This window comes from Sorex fumeus, unplaced genomic scaffold (genome assembly GCF_029834395.1).
Source record: "Sorex fumeus unplaced genomic scaffold, SorFum_2.1 ptg000061l, whole genome shotgun sequence".
NCBI lineage: Eukaryota > Metazoa > Chordata > Mammalia > Eulipotyphla > Soricidae > Sorex > Sorex fumeus.
Genome location: NW_026606118.1, coordinates 6,071,289 through 6,095,090, shown reverse-complemented (window position 1 = coordinate 6,095,090; position 23,802 = coordinate 6,071,289). Strand labels below are relative to the sequence as shown.

Sequence of the window (23,802 nt, the reverse complement as noted above, 5' to 3'; positions counted from 1 at the left end):
GCTGATACTCTGCATATGGATTCTCAACTCATACATGAGTTCTCGGCTCTAGGAATGAACATGCCCTCGTGAAATATGCATTCACAGATACACACTCATGCACGTATGCTCAGATGCACACGCTCCCCCCCCCCCCACACACACACTCACATGTATACATAAGTGGACTCTCAAGGATATATACTCACAGCACAAACCCACATGCACATCCACAAACACACATGAACGCACATCCACACTCACACATGCATACACACACACTCACACATATACACTCACACACATACATACTCCCACACCACACACTTTTACACACACATGCATGTACACACTCACACATGCACACTCTCACATACACACATTTACACACACACACACTCATACACGCATTGTCACCCACGTACATAGCGGAGCCAGCCCGGTGCCAGCACCATTGGGTGATATCCACGTCACTGTCCTTCCCTCCCAAGTCCCCTTCACTGCAGTTTGCTGCAGTATGTTTAGAACTATTGTATCCGCCATAGTTCACCTGCATGCAACTTACTGGGATTTTTATTTATTTATTTATTTGTTTATTTATTTATTTGCTTTCTGGGTCACATCTGGCAATGCACAGGGGTTACTCCTGGCTCATGCACTCAGGAATCACTCCTGGCGGTGCTCGAAGGACCATATGGGATGCTGGGAATCGAGCCCGGGTTGGCCACATGCAAGGCAAACGCCCTCCCCGCTGTGCTATCGTTCCAGCCCCTGCTGCCATTTTCTTGTTAAACAACTTTGACGGTGGCGTCTGGTCTCTGGCCCCTAGCTCTGACCCAGAGGCACCACAGCACATGCAAAATCCCGTGTTCCCAGGGCCGCCGGGAGGGAGAGGGAGCCCTTTGTCAGGTGGGCTGTGGGGGTTTCGGTGAAGGACACTCAGTCGCCTTCTCTCCCCTGCAGGCTCTCAGCAAACCGGGTTCCTGACGGCGCTGAAGGACAGTCCTGCCAGATATCCTTTTTCGTGTCCCATGCAGCCTGGCTCCCCTCCAGAGGATGGCCTGGGGCTCAGACCTGCAGGAGGGCAGTGCTCCCCGTGAGGGTCCTCTCACCTTTTACCAGGGCCTGTGCAGATGTGGGCGCCCCCAGGTTGGCTTAGAGCCCCTCGGGTTGGATGCACCTTCAGTTCCTTTGGCTCGACAGGAGGGTCCCTAGAGAACAGCTGTGGGTGCCCTTGGTGGTTTGCAGTCATGGGGTGGGCCCGGCGGGCACCCTCTGACCTCGGTGTGGATTCCCCTGGGCAGTGTGACCCCTGAGCAGAGGCTGCTTCCCGGGCTTATTTCCAGACACAGAGCCTTCTTTCTGCCGTGACCCCAGAGCACTCATTGGTCCCTCATGGGTCACTCGCTGGCTCTCCCCAGTGAACACGGGCCGGTACCTGGGTATTTTGATCATATTCTTCTTCCGTTTTTGTGTTGGAGTCCACACGGTCATGCTCAGGGCTCCTTCCTGGCGTTGCTCGGGGGACCGTATGGGGTGCTGGAACTTGGGTTCAGGTCAGCTGAGTGCAAGGCCAGCTCCCTGCCTGCTGTGCTATCATCCTGGCCCCAGCTTTGGTCTTCTTGGGGGACAGGTTGACACATGAAGCCCTTAGCTGGGGTTCCTGCTCCCCCTCTTGACACCTCGGTCATACCTGAGATGGTGTCGTGTCCGCCAGCAGCATGTCTCAGCCACAGAGGGGAAGTTTCCCCAGGGCCGGCAACAGCTGTGGCCCCACTGGGCTGAGTGAAGCATGTTTCACAGTCTCGACCGATGTACCAGCCTGTCCCCTGGAGAACTGTTCAAATCCCTGCTCAGGTGCCCTCCGTGCTGTGATTGGACAGCAGGTTGCCCCAGGTCAGGTGTGGGGCTTGTGTCTTCATGTCCATTTCCTGGAGCGTCTGTCCGGATGGCCTCTGCACCTCTTCGTATTTACTGACCTTTTATTTTCCTTGTGGGCCAGTTCAGAACCTTTATCCTCTTTTTTTTTCTTTTTGTGTCACACTAAGCGATGCTCAGGGATTGCTCCTGGCTCTGCACTCAGGAATTACTCCTGGCAGTGCTGGGGGGACCCTATGGGATGCTGGGATGCCGGGGATCGAACCCAGGTTGGCTGCATGCAAGGCAAATGCACTAGCCACTGTGCTATCGCTCCGACCCCCACCTTTATCCATTTTTTTAAATTCTATTTTATTTTTATGAAGTAGTTCACAATATTTGATTACATTTACTATTCAAACATCCTTCCCACCACCATATTTGGGATTTTTTCCATCCCGAACCCCAGCCCTTGCCCCAAAGCAGAACCAAAATAATTTATTTTGTATTGTTTGTTATTGAAAAACACTGAAAATGCTACTAGAAAGTATCCTTAGAGGAAAGAGTGAAGATTGTTGTATTACTCCCAGGGGCCATTAAGCCCTTCCATAAGAGATCACTAATATGTTGTTAGATGTTGAGCCTTGTGTGCTTATATCTATATAAGTAAAAATATATTTCCCTACTTCCCTCTAAGGTTGGTTGCCTTCTACTTTAAACCACATCAGAGGTGGTGCACTACTCTTGGAATACGAGTGTTGTGAGGTATGAGATGTCCAGGGATAAGTTCCCTCGTGAGTGAGGCCTGTTCAACGTGTGGAGAGCGGCCGTGAGCTTGGTGTTGGTTGAGTTCTGAAGGATTTTGGTTGCCGGTGCTGGGTCCCTTGGGGCAGGGACCTTTGTTTATTTTTAATTGGTGTTTTATCTTCCGTGAACTCATTCTTTTGTAATTCCAGTAAATCTCTTTCACCATTTTTTTTCTTCCAATCTGTTAAAACAGAGTATGACTTTTAGGAGTTTTTTTGTTTGTTTTTTTGTGGGATTTGGGGGGGGGTAGGTTGCACACCTGGCAATGCTCAGGGGTTACTCCTTACCTTGCACTGAGGAATTATTCCCGATGGTGCTCAGCGGACAATATGGGACCAAACCCGGGTCGGCTGTGTGCAAGGCAATCTCCCATCTCTCTGCTGTGCTATCACGCCCTCACCAAAAAAGCATGATTTCTTAGAGCCAGGGAAATGCCTCAGAGGGCTGGAGCACAGGCCTGGCATGCCCGAGGCCCCGGGTTTGGTGCCCTGCCCCAAAGATCCTTCAGAGCCCAGCTGGGTGCAACCACAGGGGCCCAGTGCCACTGAAAGTGCCCTCAGGCTGAGCGTTCCGGGCAGAGTACCCACTAGCTGGCCTGCAGGCTCCTGGGCTCTGCTAAGGGTTCCCCAGATTATTGTCCGTGTTCTCCAGGGTTCCTGGGCTCTGTGTCTGCTGACCACCCACAGATCACCTGACCTTTACCTGTGCTTCTCCCAAATGCCTTTCCCTTTGCTCCTGAGGCCATACGGGCATTTATCTGTCAGGTGAGTCTATGTGGGGGGGGATGAGGTCAGGTTTTGACTATTTTTCCCAGCCAGGTCCAAATCCCACTTGCTACTCTTTTGCAGCAGCTCCCAAATTTGGGTCTCTGAACTCATTTGCTGGAGCGATAGCACAGCGGTAGGGTGTTTGCCTTGCATGCGGCCAACCCGACCGACCTGGGTTCAGTTCCTCCGCCCCTCTCGGAGAGCCCGGCAAGCTACCGAGAGGATCTCGCCCTCACAGCAAAGCCTGGCAAGCTCCCCGTGACGTATTCGATATGCCAAACACAGTAACAACAAGTCTCACGATGGAGACGTTACTGGGCCCACTGGAGCAAATCGATAAAACGGGAGGACAGTGCTACAGTGCTACAGAACTCATTTACTCTTTAAAACACCAAGTGACCGGGGGGAAGGGGCAGACGCTGGAGAGATGACACAGTGGTCCGGGCACTTCCCTTGCATGCGGCCCACTCGGGTTCAATTCCCCAGCACCCCATAGGGTTCTCCTGAGCACTGCCAGGAGTGATCGCTGAGTGCAGAGCCAGGAGTCAGCCCTGAGCACCACCGGTCTGGCCCCAAACACACCAACATACAAAATCGCAAGCAATTTTCGGGGGTGGGGGGGTGCGGTGTAAGGCCTGTTCCTCCTGCCCATGGTGGAAACAGCGCCCCTCCGCCCAACCCCGCTCCTGCAGATGGCAGGAAGCCACAGAGAAGGGCACCAGAGGGGAGTCATGGCCGTGCCGTGATGGGGTGGAGGTGTGGGTGACCTGAAGCACCCCGGCAGGGTCCGGCAGGGCCTGTGCCTACAGCAGCCTCACAGGGAGGCCGGGCCGCTCTCCCTGATTTGTGGCCAGTCCTCTTGCTGCCCTCTGCCCACTGCCTGGGTGGGCTCTGCCCTGCCACCTGCCCTCCTAGAACTCATGTGGTCCTGACGCCCTGGCTCCCGTCCCAGGAGCAGAGGTTTCGTTTTTGTTTTTCGTCGTTTTCCGTTTTTTTGTGTTTTTGTTTTTGTTGTTGTTTTTCTCTTTTTTGGGTCACACTGACGATGCCCAGGGGTTACTCCTGGTTCTGCACTCAGGAATCACTCCTGGCAGTGCTCCAGGGGACCACATGGGATGCTGGGAATTCAACCTGGGTCGGCCACATGCAAGGCAAACACCCTGCCCGCTGTGATATTGCTCCAGCCCCACGGTTTCCATTTTAGAGCTCAGCCAGCAGTGCTCCTCTGTGCTCTCTGCTTTGCGACCACCCTGGAGAAGCAAGGGTGGGGTGGGGGGGAAGGTTGTCGACAACTTGGGTCACAAGGAAAAGGCAAAAGTCGGGGTGGAGGGTGACTGGGGGCAGTCGCGTCCAGAACCCCCCGCCCTCTTTCCCAGGGGGAGTGAGGGCTAGCTGGAGAGGCCAGGGTGACCTGTGGGGGCCCCAGCAGGCAGCTGTGCCCGTGTGCAGGGTTCGAACTGCCCAGCGTCTGGCCTGCTGTGCTCCTTGACTCGGGCACCGTGCTGGAGGCCGTCGTGTGTTTCTTCTCCGTGTGGTCCATCGTGGGGCTGTCGGGCTTCCACACCTACCTGATCAGCTCCAACCAGACCACCAACGAGGACGTGAGTTCCCGGCACGGCAGGAGGGTGGAGGGATGAAGAAGGGGGTGCAATCACCATGGGGGCACCAGCCCAGCCCACTTCGTCCCCCTGGGAGTCATGCCTGTTGCAGAGGTCGCTGGGTGCACCCCAAGAGGGCAATGTCCAGGGAAGGGCCACTGGGCACGGCTGAGAGCCTGGCCAGCCTCCCCCGATCTTCTGCGCCAGCAGAGCACAGGGAAGGATGGACACCCCAAGTTCCACTGCGGGGACAGGGCAGTGGGGGAGAGGGGCGGGCGTGAAGCAGGAAGGTCCGCTGCCCTTGGAGCCTCAGAACACAGGGCTGGACGGGGCGGCCATCAGAACCCCAGGGTCCCTCTGGCAGCATCTCAGGGCTGGGTCAGACCATCAGCCTGTGGGGACCTGGGGGCCACAGGGACGTATGGGCGTTACCCCAGGCCACTCTGTTTAGCACCACGAAGAGGAGACTGAGCCTGTTGGACCAGTGTGGCCGTGTGATGGGTCAGGGCCAGTGAGGTGACCGCACAGACGTCTGGTTGTCACGGGCCTGGGAGAGAGCGGGGCTGGGGCTTGCCTGACATGCGGCTGACCCTGCTCTGGAACCAACCCTTGGTCCCCAAGCCCGGCTGGAGGTCAGTCCTGAGCACGGCTGGGTGTGACCCCCTGAGAACGGCCTCCCTGGCCCCTCTCACCTGCTGTTTGAGGTAGGGGGTTGGGGGCATTCCAGGTGGGGTAGAGGAATCCCAGCCCCGCGGCGGTGCTGAGGAGGAAGCCAGTATCCCTCTGGGCTCTCTGGGAAGAGCAGCTACGTCTCTCACCGATGACTGTCCCCATGCAGATCAAAGGCTCCTGGTCAAATAAACGAGGGAAAGAGAACTACAACCCCTACAGCTACGGGAACATCTTCACCAACTGCTGCGTGGCCCTGTGTGGGCCCGTCTCTCCCAGGTGAGAACCGCAGGGGACTCAGGGGGAGATCTGGGGGGACAGGGAGGAGGCCTCTGCAGGTGTGAGATGTGACGATGGGCGAGCCTGGGAAGGGTGTGTGGGAAGGGGCCCATATGCCAGACCCCAGCACGCCGCGGGGATTTGTGGTCCAGGTCTCAGAGCCTGAGAGACTCTGTGCTGGGCTGCAGGCTGGCCAGTCGGTGCCCAGAGCCTGCCCCCGGGAGGCCAACAGGCCCTGGCAGGTCTGCCGGCAGGAACGGTGTGGTACAGACGCCGTGACTGGGAGGGGGCCACATGTGCCCTTGGTCTGCCCAGCCACTTCTCCCTCGCCATGCAGTGACCAAGGGTGAGCAAAGTAGGGAAACTGCATCCGCACCCCGCAGAGCCCCATGCACTTAGAGGCCATTGCTGGCCGTGACTGTCACAAGCTCATGGGACGCAGACCTCGTCTTTCTCTGTCAGCCTCCAGGACACCCCCTCAGCCTGCACACTCGGGCACTCGGCCCCCCGAGTCGCTTCTGGGTTGCTGCTAAGTCCTGGCTCCTGGCCATGAGGAATGGCCGGCATGGGCCTTCCTGAAGGGGGGACTCCAGATCCCCCTGGTTTGCCACCCTGCGGGGGGCTGGCAGGAGGGAGCAGCCAAGGGCTCTGGAGGGAGGACACAGTTCCCTGCACAGCCCCTGGAGGTGGGCACTGCAGGGTAGCATGGTGGTGGGGAGGGGTTGGAGGGGGAGGGAATAGCCAGTTCCAAGAGTCCACGAACAGACCTCAAGGGGAGGACAGGGACAGCCAAGGGGTCAGGGCTGTTTCTCGGGAGCTGGTGAGGACCCGGTGGACCCCCACTTCTAGCTTGATGTCTGATGTCCAGCGACTTTCAGTGATGGAGAAGGCCCGTCCTGCCCTGGGAGTGGGGGACAGCAGGATGGGGGGTGCAGGGGTGCGGGGGCACAGCTCTACCAGGGCTGGCAGGGTGAGCGGTGGACACTGTCCTCAGAGCCTGCAGGAGGCTTTGCAGAGACACCTGGACAAGGTCCCTGGGATACCATGTGTCACCTGGGAGCAGAGCACTGAGTTCAGGGAGGAAGCAGGCGCCAGCCCTATGCAAATGAGGTTTACGGAAGCGACCAATCAGAGCACTGGAGCACTGTCCTCCCGTTGTTCATCATTTGACTCGAGCGGGCCCAGTAGCATCTCCATTGTGAGACTTTTTGTTGCTGTGTTTGGCATATCGAATACGTCACGGGTAGCTTGCCAGGCTTTGCCGTGTGGGCGAGATGCTCTCGGTAGCTTGCCGGGCTCTCCAAGAAGGGCGGAGGAATTGAACCCGGGCTGACCAGGTCGGCCTCATGCAAGGCAAACGCCCTACCCACTGTGCTATTGCTCCAGCCATTAATTTTCATGCATTTCACAAACTGTGGAATGCTTAATGTTATGTACAAGAAAGTTAACACACTTCCATATGGGACCATGATTCCACAGAGCTTCAGTTGTCCCAATAGGCCTCATCCGTATGGATTTTCTTTCCTTCCGTAGGGAGAAAATGTTAGTGGGATGTCACAGAAGCTCTTTTAAGACCTCCACAGCCACTTTCTATTAAACCAACTGAGATTTTAATCTTTCCTTAATATTCTTTGTTCCAAGAAATCTGTCTCACTGTTACTAAAAAGATTAAGACAAAGCAGTATTTTCCCCCCATTTAACCAAAACAACAAACATTTCAAACAAATATATCTAATTTTCATAATGTTTCCCTTTCGAATCAAATGAGATTTTATTTATCGGCAGGTCTGAATAGTTCAATAGTTCATGCATGTAAATGATGGGCCCCCTCGACTCCCTCCCTGCAGGGCCCCGAGAAGGCGTCCTGCCAGGTGCAGGGACCCTGGGCAGGCCTGGGCACTGGGAACTTGCTGGTCGCCTGGGCCTGGGCAGAGCCGAGAAGCTCATAGTGGGGGACCAGCAGCCAGTGGGAGGCCAGGGCCCCTGCAGGTGGCGGGAGGGGACTGTGCGGAGACAGAGGCTCTGGCCTTTTGAAAGGGGGAGCGAAAGGTGTGACCCCTGACTGCAGGTGCAGGGGGCGGAGGGGATGGAGGGGACAGGCTGTGGTCTGTGCTCACTCTCGCCCACCCTCCCCGCAGCCTCATCGACCGAAGAGGGTACATCCAGCCCGACACACCACAGCCGGCCGCGCCGTCCAACGGGATGCTGGCCTACGGGGCCACCCAGTCGCAGAGTGACATGGTAGGGCCCCCTGCCACCCAGCCCCTGCCTCTGCCCAGACAGCTGCTGGGCCGGTCTCCTGGGAGGAGTAGGGAGCTGCACACAGAAACTTCCAGAAGCACCTGGCAAGGAAGACCCACTCGCTAGACAGAGACCGCAGGAAGAGCCGCTCTCTCTGCGCTTATGTGCACGGAGGGAAGGAGCCCTGGGCTGCTTCCCTGCTTCCCTGATCGGACACAGTGGGCAGGGAGCATGTGTGTGTGTGTGTGTGTGTGTGTGTGTGTGTGTGTGTGTGTGTGTGCGCGCATATGTGTGTGTGCATATGTGTGTGAGTATATGTATGTGTTTGTGCCTGTGTGAGTGTGTGCATATGTGAGTGTGTGTATGTGAGTGTGTGTGAGTGTGTGTATGTGAGAGTGTGTGTGTTTGTGCATGTGTGAGAGTGTATGTGAATGTGAGTGTGGGTGCCTATGAGTGTGTACATGTGTGTATATGTGTGTGCGAGTGTGTGTGCGTGTGTGAATGTGTGCGTATGTATGTGAGTGTGTATGTCCGCATGTGTGTGAAAGTGTGTGTGCTTGTGTGTGTGTGAATGTGTGTGAGAGTATGTGTGTTTGTGCATGTGTGAGTGTGTGCATGTTTGTATATGTATGAATGTTTGTGAGTGTGTGTGCGTGTGTATGTGCGTGTGTGTGTGAGGCCTGGTCTGGTCCAACCACATGAGTGATATTGCCACCGTTGCCAATGGCCTGGAGAGCAGGGAGTCCCATTCGAGTCCTGTGTCCGGTGAAGCTTCGTGTCCCTCATCCACAGAGAGGGCCCTGGACCTGTGTAGCCCCACGCCCTGGGCACGCAGCAGAAAGGACGTCTCAGCCATCACCCTCCTCCCACCCCCTCCTCTCCTCCTCCTTCCCTTCCTCCTCCCCTTTTCTCCATCCTCCTCCTCCTGCACCCCCCCACCCTGGCCAACAACCCCACAACACCCCTCCCCTGAGACTGGGCCCACAGCCCCACTGCCGCTTGTCCAGGACAAGCCCGCCTGGCTGTGACCCGTGGCCTTCTGCTGCTGGTGTCCTGCAGGTTTTATGGCCTTGTTGACAAAGATTCCTTGGTTTTCTTTCTCGGGGTGTCTGTGGAGCTGTCGAGGCAGCACAGGCCCTGTTGAGCAACAGTAAGAAGAGTTTTCTCTCTTCTGTTTCGTCAAAGAATCAGAGAAGACTTTGGGGTGTGTTTTGTAAAGGCCGGGAGACCCCAGAAGTGCCGTCGCAGTGCAGGGACTGTTTCCCCTCAGTGCCAGCCTAGCACTTGTCTTCAGTGTTGGGGGTTTGTGTGTTGACCTGGTTTGGGAAGCACACCCAGTGGTGCTCAGGGCCTATTCCTGGCTCAATGCTCAGGGTTCACCCCTTACAGTGCTCGGGACCATAATCAGGACTGAGCTGGGGTCAGCTGCATGCACGGCCAGCCTGCTGGGCCCCGTTACCTCTCCCTGGGCCCTTCACTGTGCGAACAGGTGAAGGAAGAACTCTGCCTAAAGATTCCACGTGGAGTCCTGTGCGTGCATGTGCGTGTGACTGTGTACATGTGCATGTGTGTATGTATGTGAGTGTGTATGTGTGCTCTCGTTTGCAGGGTGAGAAGCGGGCTCACCCGCGTCTTCGTGAAAGGCGAGAAGCTTCACCTGCATCTAGGTGAGGGAGAGGCAGAATCAGCCTCGTGTTTTCCTGACGTGCTGTAGAACACCTGGGCAGTCCCAGCCGAGGGCACTGGACCGATGACATGGTCAGGAGCAGCGGGCCCCACAGACGCTCCAGAAGGTCCAAATGTGTGGATAGTGCATTATAATGCATGCTCGTTTCTCGAAACGTTCCCTTCCTTCACTTGCCCAGCCAAGACCATCCCAGAATCAAGCCAGAGCCATATGGCTCGAGGGACACCCCCCCCACCAAGCCCCCAAAGTTTCCAGGCTCTGGTTCTGCAGGAGGCTTCGGACCCTGCCGCCTGCACATTTCGTAGTGCCCCCAGCAGTGGGACCGCCTGCCTGCACCCTCCCCTCTGCGTCTCTCACTGGAGCTTTGTTAGAGCCCGTGTTCTTGTACCCTGACACCCCCACTAGGAAATGAGGAGGCAGGTGCATAGGCCTTTCTTGCCGAGTTCACACAAATTGCAGGTGCCTTCCGGAAAGTTCTCCACAGCAGAGAGCTCTTGGCAGTTGGCAGGTCGTGGCTGATATTGACGCCGTGATTGTAAGGATTATTTCATTTCAGCCCTCCAGAAACCTACCAGCAGTTTCTGAGTTACAGAGCACAAGACAGTTTACTTGTGCAAAGCCACACGGCAGAGATTCAAGGCCGCACAACTATGGTGCGTCCACGCCCCTGTGAACAGGCCCTCTGGTCAGGGGACCCCGAAGGACCCGCCTCTTAGCTCTGGGAGCAGAGGTCACCCTCCCGGGCTCCCGGTTCGCAGGCAGGGTACAATCCGGCTGTGACCTCCTAAGGGCTGTGAGCACAGAATCCGGGCAGCCCTGCTCTCCTGTGGCCGGCTGAGAAGTCTGGGGTCAGGGGACGTTCCCTGATGCCTGGGGACCAGTGACAGCTGTGGACACAAGTCAGGGGCGCTTTACCCCAAGCACACAAACCTTCGCCTCAGCCTCCCAGTCCCCGTGTCTGCTCCAAAAGTTAGGTTAAAATAGAGTGACTTTTGAGCCAGTTTGTGTTTGCCTTGGCACAAAGAAAATCTCTTTGGTCTCAGAAAAAGCTCTTAGGCCAAGTCACACTGTGCGAGGCCAGAGCAAGGGTCCAACAGGTGAACGCTTGCCTCGCAGGCTCAGTCCCCAGAACCGTGAAGGATTCCCTGAGCTCCCCAGGAACTCGGCCCAGAACAGAAGCTCATGTGCAGCAGGAAGGACCCTGGTCCTCAGAGCTTATGGCAGAGCCCCGGGTGTGTTCTGCTCAGGGGTGCTCCTCAGGAAGGGCCAGAGATGCCCAGGGCTTGGGCAAGGGCTGACCCCTGACCTTGGGGTCCACCCAGCGCAGGTCCTGCTGGGTTCTCCCCTGTCATCAAAACCCCCGCTGTTGGGAGGCCCATATTCCTGTCCTGGTGATGTCCCCTCTGGCTCACTGCTCCGGGTGGGCATCTAGCAGTGGACGCTGAGTCAGCGGAGCAGGGAGGGACGAGGAGGACGACTTTCCCCACTGTCCTCGCCCACGCCCCCTCCCTCGCCTGCCTGCCAGGACACCGCCACACTCACGCAATCTGCACGGCCAGCCGATGGCCCCTTTATAGCCGGGCCATGCTGAGCACCTGGTCCCAGGTGCCCGAGCTCTGCCATGCTCAGCCAGCACCCCAACTCTGTGAGGGGTCTTTGCCCCCCTGTGCTTCTGTCCCCTCATCTACTCTCTCCGCCAGCAAAGCCCACCCCAGGGCAACCTCTGCCAGCAACCCCTGGACACCTCCCAGGGCCTGCAGGAGGCTGGACGGGTTCCAGCTACCAACGAAGGATTTTGCTCGCGGTGAAAAGTGCTTCAGACCTACTTGGCAACTGCACTTTCTCCGCTGGTCTAGACCCGTCCCTGGGGTGGCTGGGGAAGAGATGGAGACCCACTGCCATCCCTTCTGCATGTCGGGTTGCCCAAGCGCTTGGCCGCCCGCAGCTCTCTCCATCCCCACAGAGTCTGCTAAAGGCCCCCCACTGAAAAGTCTGAGGCCAGGGAGGTTCCCTGACACCTGGGGACCAGTGACAGCGGAGATTTTGTCCTTAGCAGCCTGACTCCACATCGAGTGCTCTCCTGAACCCCTTTCCGGAGTGAGGAAGGTCTTGCTGAGCTCAGGACATGAATGGTGTTTGAGCCAGCATCCCCTTTCCATGCTGTGACCTACTACGGTTCAACGAAACAGACACCTCTGAAGTTTGTCTCGTTCCCGTGGGCCCCGGGGACAGAGCTCACCCACCACAGCCGGCCTCGTGTTCTCTCGCCACCAGCCCCAAAGGAGCACTTTAGCAGAAATGCCGGAGCTATGACCCAAAGGAAGCACGCCGGCGCCCTGTGAGAGGAGATGACCCAAAGGTCACCCTCTCCTTGGTGCCCAGTTCACTGGTTTCCGGCCCTCCGTGTTCTCTCTCCTAAAGCACGCTGCGATGTTTGGGCTGTCGGGCCTGCCCTTTCCTCCTGTCCCAACTCTCTGTCTCTGCCCCTGATCTCTAAGTGTCCGGGAGCTTCAGATATTGCCCCTCGGACAGGCCCCGAGGCCCATTTGGGGTTTTCTGCTCACCCTAGCCCCCTGCTCACAGGGTCTACTGCGTCTCCCCTCACTGGAGGGCACATCCAGAGAATTGACAGCTTCCCTTTTGTCCCTCATCCTCGTGTGCATGGGAGGTGCCACAGTGATGGTGCTCAGGGCTCGCCCCTGGCTCTGTGCCAGGGTCCCTTTAGGTGGGGCTCAGGGGACCATCTGGTGTGCCAGGGATCAAACCTGGCTCAGCGCCTGCTCGGCGAGTCCAGCTTAATCACTTATATCTCTTCAGTTTTCTTTTATTCTTTCTAGCTCTAGAACCTTCGCCTGACTCATTTCCCATCTCTACTGCATCTGAGGATGCCTCACTATCCCCTTGAGACTACCTCTTCTCTCTACACATTTGAACATCATTATTCGGTGCTTAACATCTTTATCTGCAAAGTATATCTGAGCCGCCTTGGGTTTGCGGTCTTTAATCCTGTTTCGTGACGCTGGATCACAACTTTCTATGGCTCTTGTAGATCTGCTTATAGTTTACTGGATCCGGAGCATTTGGAATAACACATTCCAGAGACTTGCAGGGGGGGTTGTAGATAACAGGGTTCTATTTCCTTGTGAAGGGCATTCGTTCTTACGTCAGTAGCCATCCACCCACTGGTTCATGCCTGTGAGCTTATGTAGACTGAGACTGTTTCATTAGGAAAGAACCATTTTCTCAGACCCTCGGATTTTGGAGAAACTCAACCTGCAAAATTCGTCTGCTTGAGGAGCCCAGAAGAGTTTGATTTTGGTGTGATGAAGACTGGTCTCACTTTTTTTTTCTTTTTGGGTCACACCCAGCGATGCTCAGGGGTTACTCCTGGCTCTGCACTCAGCAATTACTCCTGGCAGTGCTCAGGGAACCATATGGGATGCTGGGAATCGAACCTGGGTTGGCCGCGTGCAAGGCAAACGCCCTACCTGCTGTGCTGTCACTCCAGCCCCTGGTCTCACTTTAAAGCATGATTCTGACTCAGAAGGCATCGCCGTCCTTACATACCAGCTGGTGCCAGTGAGGTCACTAGGATTACTGTCCCCAGCCACCTTCCTCCTCTCCTGCAATCTCTCCTGACCCCATGGGTTGACTGCCCTGTTGGCCTGGGGGAGTGGGGAAGCCCACAGCCCCTGAGGGAGATGCTCTGAGCACAGACACAGCTCAATGTAAAGGGTTGTTGGCATTTTCAGAAGAAAATAATTGACTCTATTTGCCTAGTCTAATTTTTAAATCCCTCTTAATCCTGTATCAAGACAAGGCTACAAGTAGTGACTTTCCCATTTTTAAATGAGTATTACACCCTCTCCACGCCTAACCTGAAAACTCAAATGGAATTAAATAACCCAGACGCACTAGAATGGTGATGTTACATAAAAGAGAACTAAGGGGGCCGCCCTGACCCCCCTTTCAGGGGAGCGGTCAACGACCATAGTATTTTTATCCCTGGAAACACACGCTCGTAAGAGCCCAGAAATAAACCGAGTCTGAACTACCCAGTTTGACAGAATTGGAGCAAAAGAAATAAATGCTTCTGTTTATCCCAATTTCACATACGGACCACCTAGAAATGTCCAGCTTCGCTTTCCGCAGTCTTGGATGTGTACACTGGCTTTATTTCCACTGATAAAGACATCTTGGGCCAAACAAAATGCATTTTTTTAACATGGGAAGTTACGTTTGAAAATCTACAGAGTCAATGACCTCTGGTGGTGGTTTCTTGGTGTTTTGTTTTTGTGAGGAAGGAGGCGATTTTGTCTGGGGGCCCCACCTGGCGCTGTGGGCCCCAGGGGATGCTCCTGTCTGTGCTCAGATGGGACCCTCTCAGTCCCATCCCTGCGATGCTCAGGAGACAGGCAGAGCACTGAGAGTGGAGCCTTCAGCTCTGCCTCTCTCAGCTTCTTGCTGGGAATTTCCAGGGGAGTATGAATCGAGCGTGTCTGGCCTCAGGCTTCTCTCAAGGGCAATGCCCGTACTCTGCCTGGACAGTAAATCAGCTGTGGGGGTGATGATGCTGCCGGGACAGGCCCTGGCACCCCCGAAAGAGCTGCCATTCGGAGTCTGCTCTGCCTGGCTAATCTAGCATTTCCCTCTCTGTGCTCAGTGTTCAGGTCAAGACGGTCGTTCCCCGGGGGTCCCAGTGGATGGTGTGTCTCCCCCCACCCCACCCCAGAGCCCGGGGGTTTTCCCCTTGCAATTCTAGAAGTTATCCTGGTGGCCTCTGGGGGCAGGGTTAGAGACCCTCTGGGAGACCCTCTGGGAACTGGAGAGCAGAGGAGCCCCACACCGTAGCTTTCAGGAGAAGCTACAGATTTGGGTGAAAAGCCAGGAAAGCGGGGGTGGGGGGGCAGTGGGAGGCTTGAGGTCAAAGGGGAGGAGGAAGAGGCGAAGAAACAAGAGATGAAAGGGAGAAGTAGGAGGAAGGTGGACTGACGGGAAGGGGGGGTTGGTGAGGTCAGAGAGAGAGAATCCAGCAGGACGAGGTGTACTGGGTAAAGGTCAGGGCCGGGGACAAAGCACCGCAGGTCACACAGTCGCCAGAGCACCACCAGGAGTGAGCCCTGAGCACCGCCAGGTATAGCCCCCAACATGCTTTTTTTTTAAAAAAAAACGGAAGCCAAACAGGAGGAGGAGGAGGAAGAGGAGGAGGAGGAAGAAGAGGAGGAGGAGGAAGAGGAGGAAGAGGAGGAGGAGGAAGAAGAGGAAGAGGAGGAGGAGGAATGGGAGGAGGAAGAGGAGGAAAAGGAAGAGGAGGAGGAGGAAGAGGAGAAGGAAGAGGAGGAGGAGGAAGAGGAATGGGAGGAGGAGGAGGAGGAGGAAGAAGAGGAGAAGGAAGAGGAGAAAGAAAAGGAGGAGGAGGAGGAAGAGGAATGAGAGGAGGAAGAGGAGGAGGAGGAGGAGTAGGAAGAGGAATGAGAGGAGGAAGAGGAGGAGGAGGAAGAGGAGGAAAAGGAAGAGGAGGAGGAAGAGGAGGAGAAGGAAGAGAAGGAAGAGGAGGAGGAGGAAGAGGAGGAGGAGGAAGAGGAGGAGGAAGAGGAGGAGGAGGAAGAGGAGGAGGAGGAGGAAGAGGAGGAGGAGGAAGAGGAGGAGAAGGAAGAGGAGAAAGAAGAGGAGGAGGAGGAGGAGGAGGAAGAGTCCTCAAGCTTTCGGGAGTTTTTTCTTTTGCTTGGTTTCTGGACCCCACCTGGCAGTGCTCATGGGTTGTTCTGGTGTTGCCCGGAGACTTTGTGTGATCAGAAAGTCTCTTCCTTCTCCTCTTCCTCCTCCTCCTCTTCCTCCTCTTCCTCCTCCTCCTGGGTCAGAACCAGGCCTTGTGCTCTCATAGCCCACACTCAGCCCTCTCAGCCATCCCTGTGCCAGGGAGCGGTAACCCGCCACAGGGGGCCAGCCTACCCAGATACACCCAGGAAAGCGGCGAAGCACAGAGCTCGTGTCAGAGAGGATGGGGCTGGCCACGGCGTGGCATGGACCTTCTAGCCCGGACACGGAACGAAACTGCCCATGCTTCTCGGGGCGAGAAACAGCAGCACTGTGGGGAGGGGGGTCCCGGGACTTTCACAAACCAGTGAAGCAAACCCTCGGGGTCTCTCTTGCCCTGTGGATTTTTCTCTCAGCAGCAAAATGTACTTAACACCCCTGTGGGCATCTTGGCCCTTCTAAAGTGGGGTCGGGACCTTCCTGCACCTTGTTAGGCAACCACCACCCTCTGCCAACCCCAGGACCTTTTCACTTTGCCAAACGGAAGCTCCTTGCTTCCAGCAGTCACTTCCCAATCTCCTGCAGCCATCCCTCTCCTTGCTGTGATCAGACTCCGCCAGCCCCTCGCATGAGTAGGGTTGGCATTTACCCATTTGTGCCTGGCCTATTTCCTTCAGATAGGACCCCCTGGCTCACCCCGACTGGAGCCTAAAGTCAGGATTCCCTCCGTGGGACGTTGGGTCTCCCACGGATACTGCTCCCGATCTATCTGGGCCGTGGTGCCCTGTTGAGGTACATTCGAGGTTTCTCCTTGCAGCAAGAGAGCTTCGGAGACATCGCTTCAGATGCAGGGAACAGTGCCCCAAGGGGCACATCCCCCATGATTTCTGATTATTGCTCCTCTGTTACGAGCAGTTGGGCCTGGCTCAGGTCTGTTCCCCTCGCTAGGAGGTTACGTTCGTTCCTTGAGTTCCTGCCACCGTGTGTGTCACCCACTGCACTGCCTCCGTGACTCATTGACTCCCTAGGGATACTCCCAGTTCCCCAAGCCTGTGGTAAACTTCTCCTCGGGCTACACTTCCCCTGCATTGTTTCACCGTCTGTCACTGCCCCCCACTCTCCCGTGGTGGCCCTTCCCCTACATCCAGTCTGTGGGGTTGGGAATAAAGGCTGTTGACGACTGTCTGGCAATGGATCATCTATGGGACCCCGTCACCATGGACGGTGTTTAGACTCTTGACCTATGCCACTGTCTCCCTCCACAGGTTTCCCCAATATCCCAGAGCAGAATGTTCAAAGAGAAATTTGTCTGAGTTGGGGGTCCTGAGTGTGTCCAGATTCTTCCCATGTAGGGGAATAGTGAGAACACGGGAACCCCCACCCCCGCCAGGACCCCCCACATAGGGACGCTCTCCTCTCTGCACCCAGGGACACCCATGCCTCTTCATGTCGCGTCCACCTGTGGGCTCTTAGGGAGACGCTGCCAGGAGGTGGCCACCGGCCTTTGTTTGATGCTTACGGGTTTCATTCAGCCTGACGGTGCTGGGGACCTCCCCAGGACCCAGATGGGGAACCCACAGGCTCTGCCCCAGCCGTATCCTGGCACTGAATGCCACGTACGATAGTGTTTCAGAAATGCCCACACTGGGGAGAAGGTATAGCTCAGCGGCACGGCAATGCCTTGCCTGGTGCGTTCTGTTTTGTGACCACACCCCACAGTACTCGGGGACAATGTGTGGCTCCATGCTCAGAGTGACCCCTGGCCGTGCTCTGGGGACCAGATGTGGGGATTCCAGTCGGGGTCATCGCTATAGCCCCTTTCCTCCTGTACTGTGCCTCCAGGCTATGTGTCTCTGTGTGTGTTGTGTGTGTGTGTGTGTGTGCGCGCGCGTGCGCGTGCACACGCCTGTGTACCTTCTCAACCCATGAGAAACAGTGTCCTGATCTGCTGTGGATGGTCCAAGGCTCGCTCTGCCCACGGGTCACTTTCCAACCAGGTCCCTTCTGGCGCAAAGGCCAGGTGTGCAGGACCGTGCCTTGCCTGTGGGCGCCTGGGGTGGCTGATAGTTTGAGCTGCCTCCTGGTCACTTGCCTTGTGTGTGGGGGGGGGGGGATGTCTCCACATGGTCTGCGCTGCTTGCACACTCTCTGCCCCTGCTGCTGCGGGTGTTCTCATGGGAAGGGGGATCTAACGGTTTGTCCTGATGTGGTGATCTAACAGAGACCAATTGGGGATGGTCTAATGGGGTAATCTAATGGGGGTGATCTAATGGGGTGATCTAACAGAGAAGACTTATTGGGGTGATCTAACAGGGGTCATCTAGTGGGGGTGATCTAACAGAGAAGACTTAACGGGGTGATCTAACAGGGGTCATCTAATGGGGGTAATCTAATGGGGTGATCTAATGGGCATAATTTAACAGGGCTCATCTAATGGGGGTGAACTAACAGGGGTGATCTAATGGAGATGATCATACAGAGAAGACTTATCAGGGGTGATCTATCAAGAGTGATCTAACAGGGGTGTTCTAATGGGATGATCTAACAGGGGTAACCTAATGGGGGTGATCTAACGGGGTGATCTAACAGGGGTGATCTGACAGGGTGAGGTGAGGGGGCAGTCTGAGGGGTGCTCTTACTGGGGCTCTCGCAGGGCTGCTCTGACGGGTTCCCTAACAGCTCTCTCTCTCTCTCCCCGCTCCCTCCCTCCCGCCACACCCCCTCCTGGGCCTTCTCTTTGCCCCCTGCTCCAGTGTGACCAAGACCAGTGCATTCAGAGCACCAAATTCATGTTGCAGGCAGCGGCCACCCCCCTGCTGCAGAGCGAGCCCAGTCTGTCCAGTGATGAGCTGCACCTGTCGTCGGGGAAGCCGGGCCTGGGCACGCCATGCACCAGCCTAACACTGGGCCCGCCCACGCCACCCTCCTCCATGCCCAGCCTCAGCGCAGATGCCGTGCTGGCGGACTTGCTGCCACTGCAGAAAGAGCCGCTGAGCCACCTCCTGACGCCCGACGAGGTGCCGTCACCATCGCGGCTGCTGGGGGGCAGCCCCCTGGCACATAGCCACACGCTGCACGGGCTGGGCCCGGCCGGCCAGGACTCCCTGCATGAGGACTCGGTGCGCGGGTTGGTGAAGCTCAGCTCCGTGTGACGGCGACAACAGACAGCCCGGCGCTGGCCTCGGGGACATCCCGGACCACCCCGCGAGGGCTAGAGCTGCAGGATTGAGCCGTGGGCTCGCCAGAGTCTCCCCGCCCTGAGCACTTGGGCCGTGCAGATTTCTGGGCTGTTTGGAAGAGGAAGGATGGGCTGGGCTGCTGGGCCTGGGGACAGTGGACACGGGCCTGCTGGCTAGGACACTGACTGCACCGGTATTAACTGGCTGCCTGCTAAATGATGCCCAGAACAGACCTGCTGACCCCTCTCAGCTGACGCCCCAGTAGCAGTGCCTAGGCCGGGTGGGGGTCTGGGCCGCGCCCACCCCTGGCCTTTGTGCAGATCCCAGGAAGCTCTGCTTCTCTCTCTCCGGGTGTCTTCCTGTGTTCCTGGCTTGGATTTCGTGACTTTTCCAGCACTGATTCCTGGTGGGAGGGCAGTGCCCTGCCTGGCCCTGGCGTCCAGCGCACTGACCCTGGGGCTGCTAGCTCTGTCCCACCGGTTGGGTCTCTGAGGAGCTGTGCAGAGCCTCCCTGGCCTCCTCCTTCTCTCCTGGCTCCTGGGACAGCCAATAAAACCATGTCCTTGGCTCTTGGCATCTGCACACGGTTGTCCTTAACAGGCGGGGGTAGGGGGGGGACCCGTCACTTTTCCAATGGGAGCGGGGGGGCCGGGGGCTTGTCCTAATCCAGGAAGCCAGATTCCCAAACAGCCAAAGAAAAAAGGAAACATTTGCACTGAGGGTTTGTTGTTTATGGGATGATTGCTCAGAGGAGAGAGTAACTTTTCCACAGTTGTGGGTTTTCTTTTGTTTTGTTTTTTTCCCCCCTTTTGTCCCCAGTGAGACAGAATCAGCACCACATTTTCCAGTGGCGCCCATGGTTCGTTGGTTCTTGGGGGAGAAGGCGGCAGGTGGAGGGGTATGGGGGCTCCAGGAGCCGACAGCCGTGGGGGCTTCTGCGTGACCCCATTCAGAGGGGCGCCCTGATGCCCCTGAAAATGTGTCAGATCAGGCTGAAACTCTAGCCAGGGATCATGGCCCTGGTTTTGTCCCAGGCCAGGTTGCCAGGGACCCGTCCCGAGTGAAGGGAGTTGAAAATGGGTCATGGCGGAGGATTCAGAAATACACAGAAGAGAAAAGGTCAAGGCACGAGAGCCTTGGGACTGGATGCTTTGAACAGCCATCACTAGGGGGACAAGGGGAACATCCTGCATGTGGATGCCTCTAGGCGAACCAAACTGTAGAAGGGTCTCTGCAAAGAGCAAAGGCGGGTTGATCTGAACAGGTGCTTCCTCTGGGAGAAAGAGCAGAGACAAAGCGGTCACAGGACCTCAGTAGCACGCCCCCCCCTCTTGGCCTGGCATCCCGGATCTCAGGATCTCGCTACACACCCAATCCACTTTGCTCCCCAACTTGTCTGTCTCACCCTTTGTTCCCAACACCAGGGCCCAGGTTGCAGTTAAGAAATCACACACCAGGGGCTGGAGCGACAGCACAGCAGGGAGGGCGTCTCCTAACACGTGGCTGGGTTCATCCCCAGCATCCCATACGGGTCCCCGAGCACCGCCAGGTGTGATTCCTGAGTGCAGAGCCAGGAGGAGTCCTCGAGCATGGTCGAGTGTAGCCCCAAAATTTTTTAAAAAGGACAGGAAAAGAAAAAAGAAAGAAACCAAACACCAACCCAGTTTCCCTCCTTGGTCCTGGGAGGGACACTGGCTTTTAGTCGTCTGGGTGGCCGCTGCACACCTTGGTTCGTCCTTGCTTCATCCCTGTAACTCCAACAGCCACGTCCCAAGTTCAAAACCAGGCTCCCTCCACCCTGCAGTTCTGGTCACACTGCAGCCCAAGCCACGTGCTCGTGTGGGGAAGGGCTGTCTCTCTAGGCATGTGTTGCCTTTTGATGTAAAAGGGAAGGAGGAAAAGCAGAGTTTCAGGTCTACTTGGAATAAAGCCACTTCTCCGTAGGTCCCAGAGACAGGTACTGAGAAGCCCCGGGCCCTCTCTGCTCCGTGCCTTTGACCGTTTCCCTGGCCAGAGGGTCCTCATGAGCTGGCAGCGGGAGGGTTCCGCCCTCACAGCTCTGTTTGGTTTTCTTTGGTACCCACTGGAGATTCATCACCAAGGGGCTGCCATGACTCTCCCACTCAGGGGCAATTCTCCTTCAACCCAGAATCACGGTGCCCCCATGAGTGCTCCCTCCAGGTCTGCCAGCTTTTCTGGCTCACGGCCTCTTGGCTACTGCTCCTGGAACCCCAGAAGGCTCCAAGGAGATGGAAGGACGGGTCTGTTCTCCGCTGCTCCAGCATTGCCTGACCATACAGTCTGACTTCCTCTGGACTGCAAGGACCCCAGTGTCGAGCCCTGTGGTCACAGGTGCCGAAGGCCTGTGACCAGACCTACTTCCTACCTCATTAGCAAAATAAAAGCAACTTTCAAAAGCAAGGATCATTATTCATTTGTCTTAACCTGAGGTGGGAGTCTAGCAGGGAAGGAGATGGCCTGGCACACAGCTGGCCAGGGTTTGATCCCCAGCGCCCCATTTGGTCCCCCAGTACTGTCAGGAGTGATCCCTGAGCTCAGACTCAGGAGTCAGCCCTGAGCATCGCTGGGTGTGACCCAAACCAAAAAATAAGAGAGGAACAGGCACATGCCTTAACCAGGCTGTTGACTATCGATCTGTGGGATGAGATCCCACACCGTCACCCTCCCTGCGTGACTGGGAATTTGAGCAAAACCAATACAAGCTCTTCAGCTTCCAAGAGGGAGATTAACTTGACTTTGCTAAACCTCCAACCAGGGACAGAAGCACAGTCCTGGTCACTGTCTGCAGCCGGGGAAGAGCCAAGAGTCAAGAGGGAAACTCTGTCCACTTGGCTGGGGCCGGGTCCCAGGAGACAAACTTGCCAGGCAATGCATCTGCATTTCCCACTGACAGAGAACACAGCCTGTGTGCATGTGTGTGTGTGTGTGTGTGCCTGTACGTGCATATGTGTATGTGTCTCTGTGTGTGTGTGTGTGTGTGTGTGTGTGTGTGTGTGTGTGTGTGCGTGCGTCTAGATGCATCTGCACAGACCTTGGTCTTTCTAAATTCTGTCAGTGTGCTACAGAGTGATTGCATGCTAGCTACAGAAAACAAGATAAATATTTAACCATGCTATTAAAGTTTGGGCTGTTATCAAGCCAGCACACAGAGTCACTCATTTTGTTGGTTAAAAATTCATCCGCTTCCTTTCTCGCTGGGCCACAGCTGGGGGGCTTTAGGGTTTTCCATCATCCCCAGTGTTTGCAGACAGGCCGGCCTTTCTCCCACCCACATGAGCACACAGTTTGGCCCATTTCGTTCACAGAAAATAGCAGGAACAAGTATCAGATCTGCTTTCTGGGGAGCCCCTCACGTCTGTCCTAGAGCCAAGCCCAAGTCAAGTCCCTGAGGCCCAAGTTTCTGAGAGTGGCAAGAGGCTGCGTGTGTGGGCCCCAGTGAGGGTCTGTGCATGGATCCCCGTGCCCCTGCCCTGGAGGATTGCGTCGGGCATAATAGGCTGCTAGCCAGGTTTCCTCATTAAAGAATAAAACACCTTGGTGCTGGAGAGATAGCACGGTGGGTAGGGTGTTTGCCTTGCAGTGGCCGACCACAGTTCAGTTCCCAGCGTCCATATGGTCCCCTGAGCACCGCCAGGAGTGACTCCTGAGTGCAGAACCAGGAGTAATCCCTGTGCATCGGCCGGGTGTGACCCAAAAAGGAAAAAAAAAAGAATAAAACACTCTCTCGCTTATTCCCTGGAAACGTATGTGTGTCTGTCTCTGCTTATAAGACTAGGAAATAATAAATAAGATAAAGTGTTGCCTCCGTTCACGTAAGTATCAGAGATGCTGGTGTTTTGTAAGCCAGTCAATGTTCCAACAACTTGCCAGTGATGCACAGTCCCTGATAAAGCCATTGGAAATCAGTGGAAGTCTGGAGATTAGTTGTTTTTTTTCTGGAACGACGGAATTTGCAGCTGCTACAAGTTTAGAGATTTTTTCCCCCCAATCTCAGAAACCCCAGAAGTTGTATACAGAATGGACTAGAAAGCTGATAAGCATCTTGCATGCTTGCAAAGACTTCTCTTCCCCACTTGTTGGTTTTTTTAAAAGATCCTTGGTGTGGCTCAGGAAGCTATGAATAAATACCTCTCCTAATCGACCTTGATATGTTCATGCATCATTCATGGAAGAGACTGGAAGGCGTATCCAAGGAGACATCTTTTCTCGGTTCCACGTGAACGAAGATGGTTTCAGCCCGCAATTAACAATAAAATGGAAGCCCTGCTAACAGCTTGCCTTGGGGCCTTCTGTACTGATATTTCCCTGACCGTCAAGCATTTCAGACTGAAGAGAGCCAGGGGATGCATTTGGAGCTCTTAGTGGACTCACAGCCTTCCCTGAAATTGCAGTGAGCACGACAACCCTCAGCATCGCGTGCCTTCAGCATTTCGCTGCTTCCTCAAGTTCCCTTTGTGTTTGCAGAATGGATCTTAGACTCAAACATACCTTCTGCCTTCATTAAAAGCTGGGAGCACAGTTGGGCCAGAAAGGGAATAGTGGGTAGGGTTCTTGCCTTGCACGGGGCTCACCTGGATGAATTTAATGCCCCGCAACCCGAATGGTCCCCTGTGCCCGCCCCGCCCCCCCCCCCCCCCCCAGGAGTGATCTCACCACCTTGGACTGTTGTGAGCCTTGGATTTTTCCTCAACTTCATGAATCCTGCAGTGTTTATTCAGTTAGAGGAGGTCCGGGCAGCTCTGCAAAACGGATGAGTTTTCTAGGCAGAAAGGAGGTGGGGAAAGGACCTTTCTAGCAAAAAGAGTGTTTCAGACAGGGGAACTTTGGGGGACGGAAGGACGAGCCACCTCGTTGCTGCCTGGTGTGAACCGGAAAGTGCCGGGTTGACTGGAGGAGGCTGAACTAGCTATGGGGGAAGAGTCAGTCTTGGTTTGGGTTGGCGGCCTGACTTGGAACAAGGG

The 23,802-nt window shown here is 55.9% G+C and overlaps 1 protein-coding gene across 1 annotated transcript in view; it reads left to right on the top strand.

The window, feature by feature from the left end:
• Positions 1 to 19,362, top strand: part of ZDHHC14 (zinc finger DHHC-type palmitoyltransferase 14) — a 193,933-nt gene extending 174,571 nt beyond the window's left edge. Inside the window, exons 5-9 of the mRNA XM_056125990.1 lie at positions 943 to 991; positions 4,909 to 5,011; positions 5,847 to 5,956; positions 8,095 to 8,197; positions 18,395 to 19,362. Coding sequence (XP_055981965.1) covers positions 943 to 991; positions 4,909 to 5,011; positions 5,847 to 5,956; positions 8,095 to 8,197; positions 18,395 to 18,793 — 764 coding nt within the window. The 3' untranslated portion in view covers positions 18,794 to 19,362. The remainder of the gene's footprint in view (positions 1 to 942; positions 992 to 4,908; positions 5,012 to 5,846; positions 5,957 to 8,094; positions 8,198 to 18,394) is intronic.
• Positions 19,363 to 23,802: the final 4,440 nt, after the last annotated feature.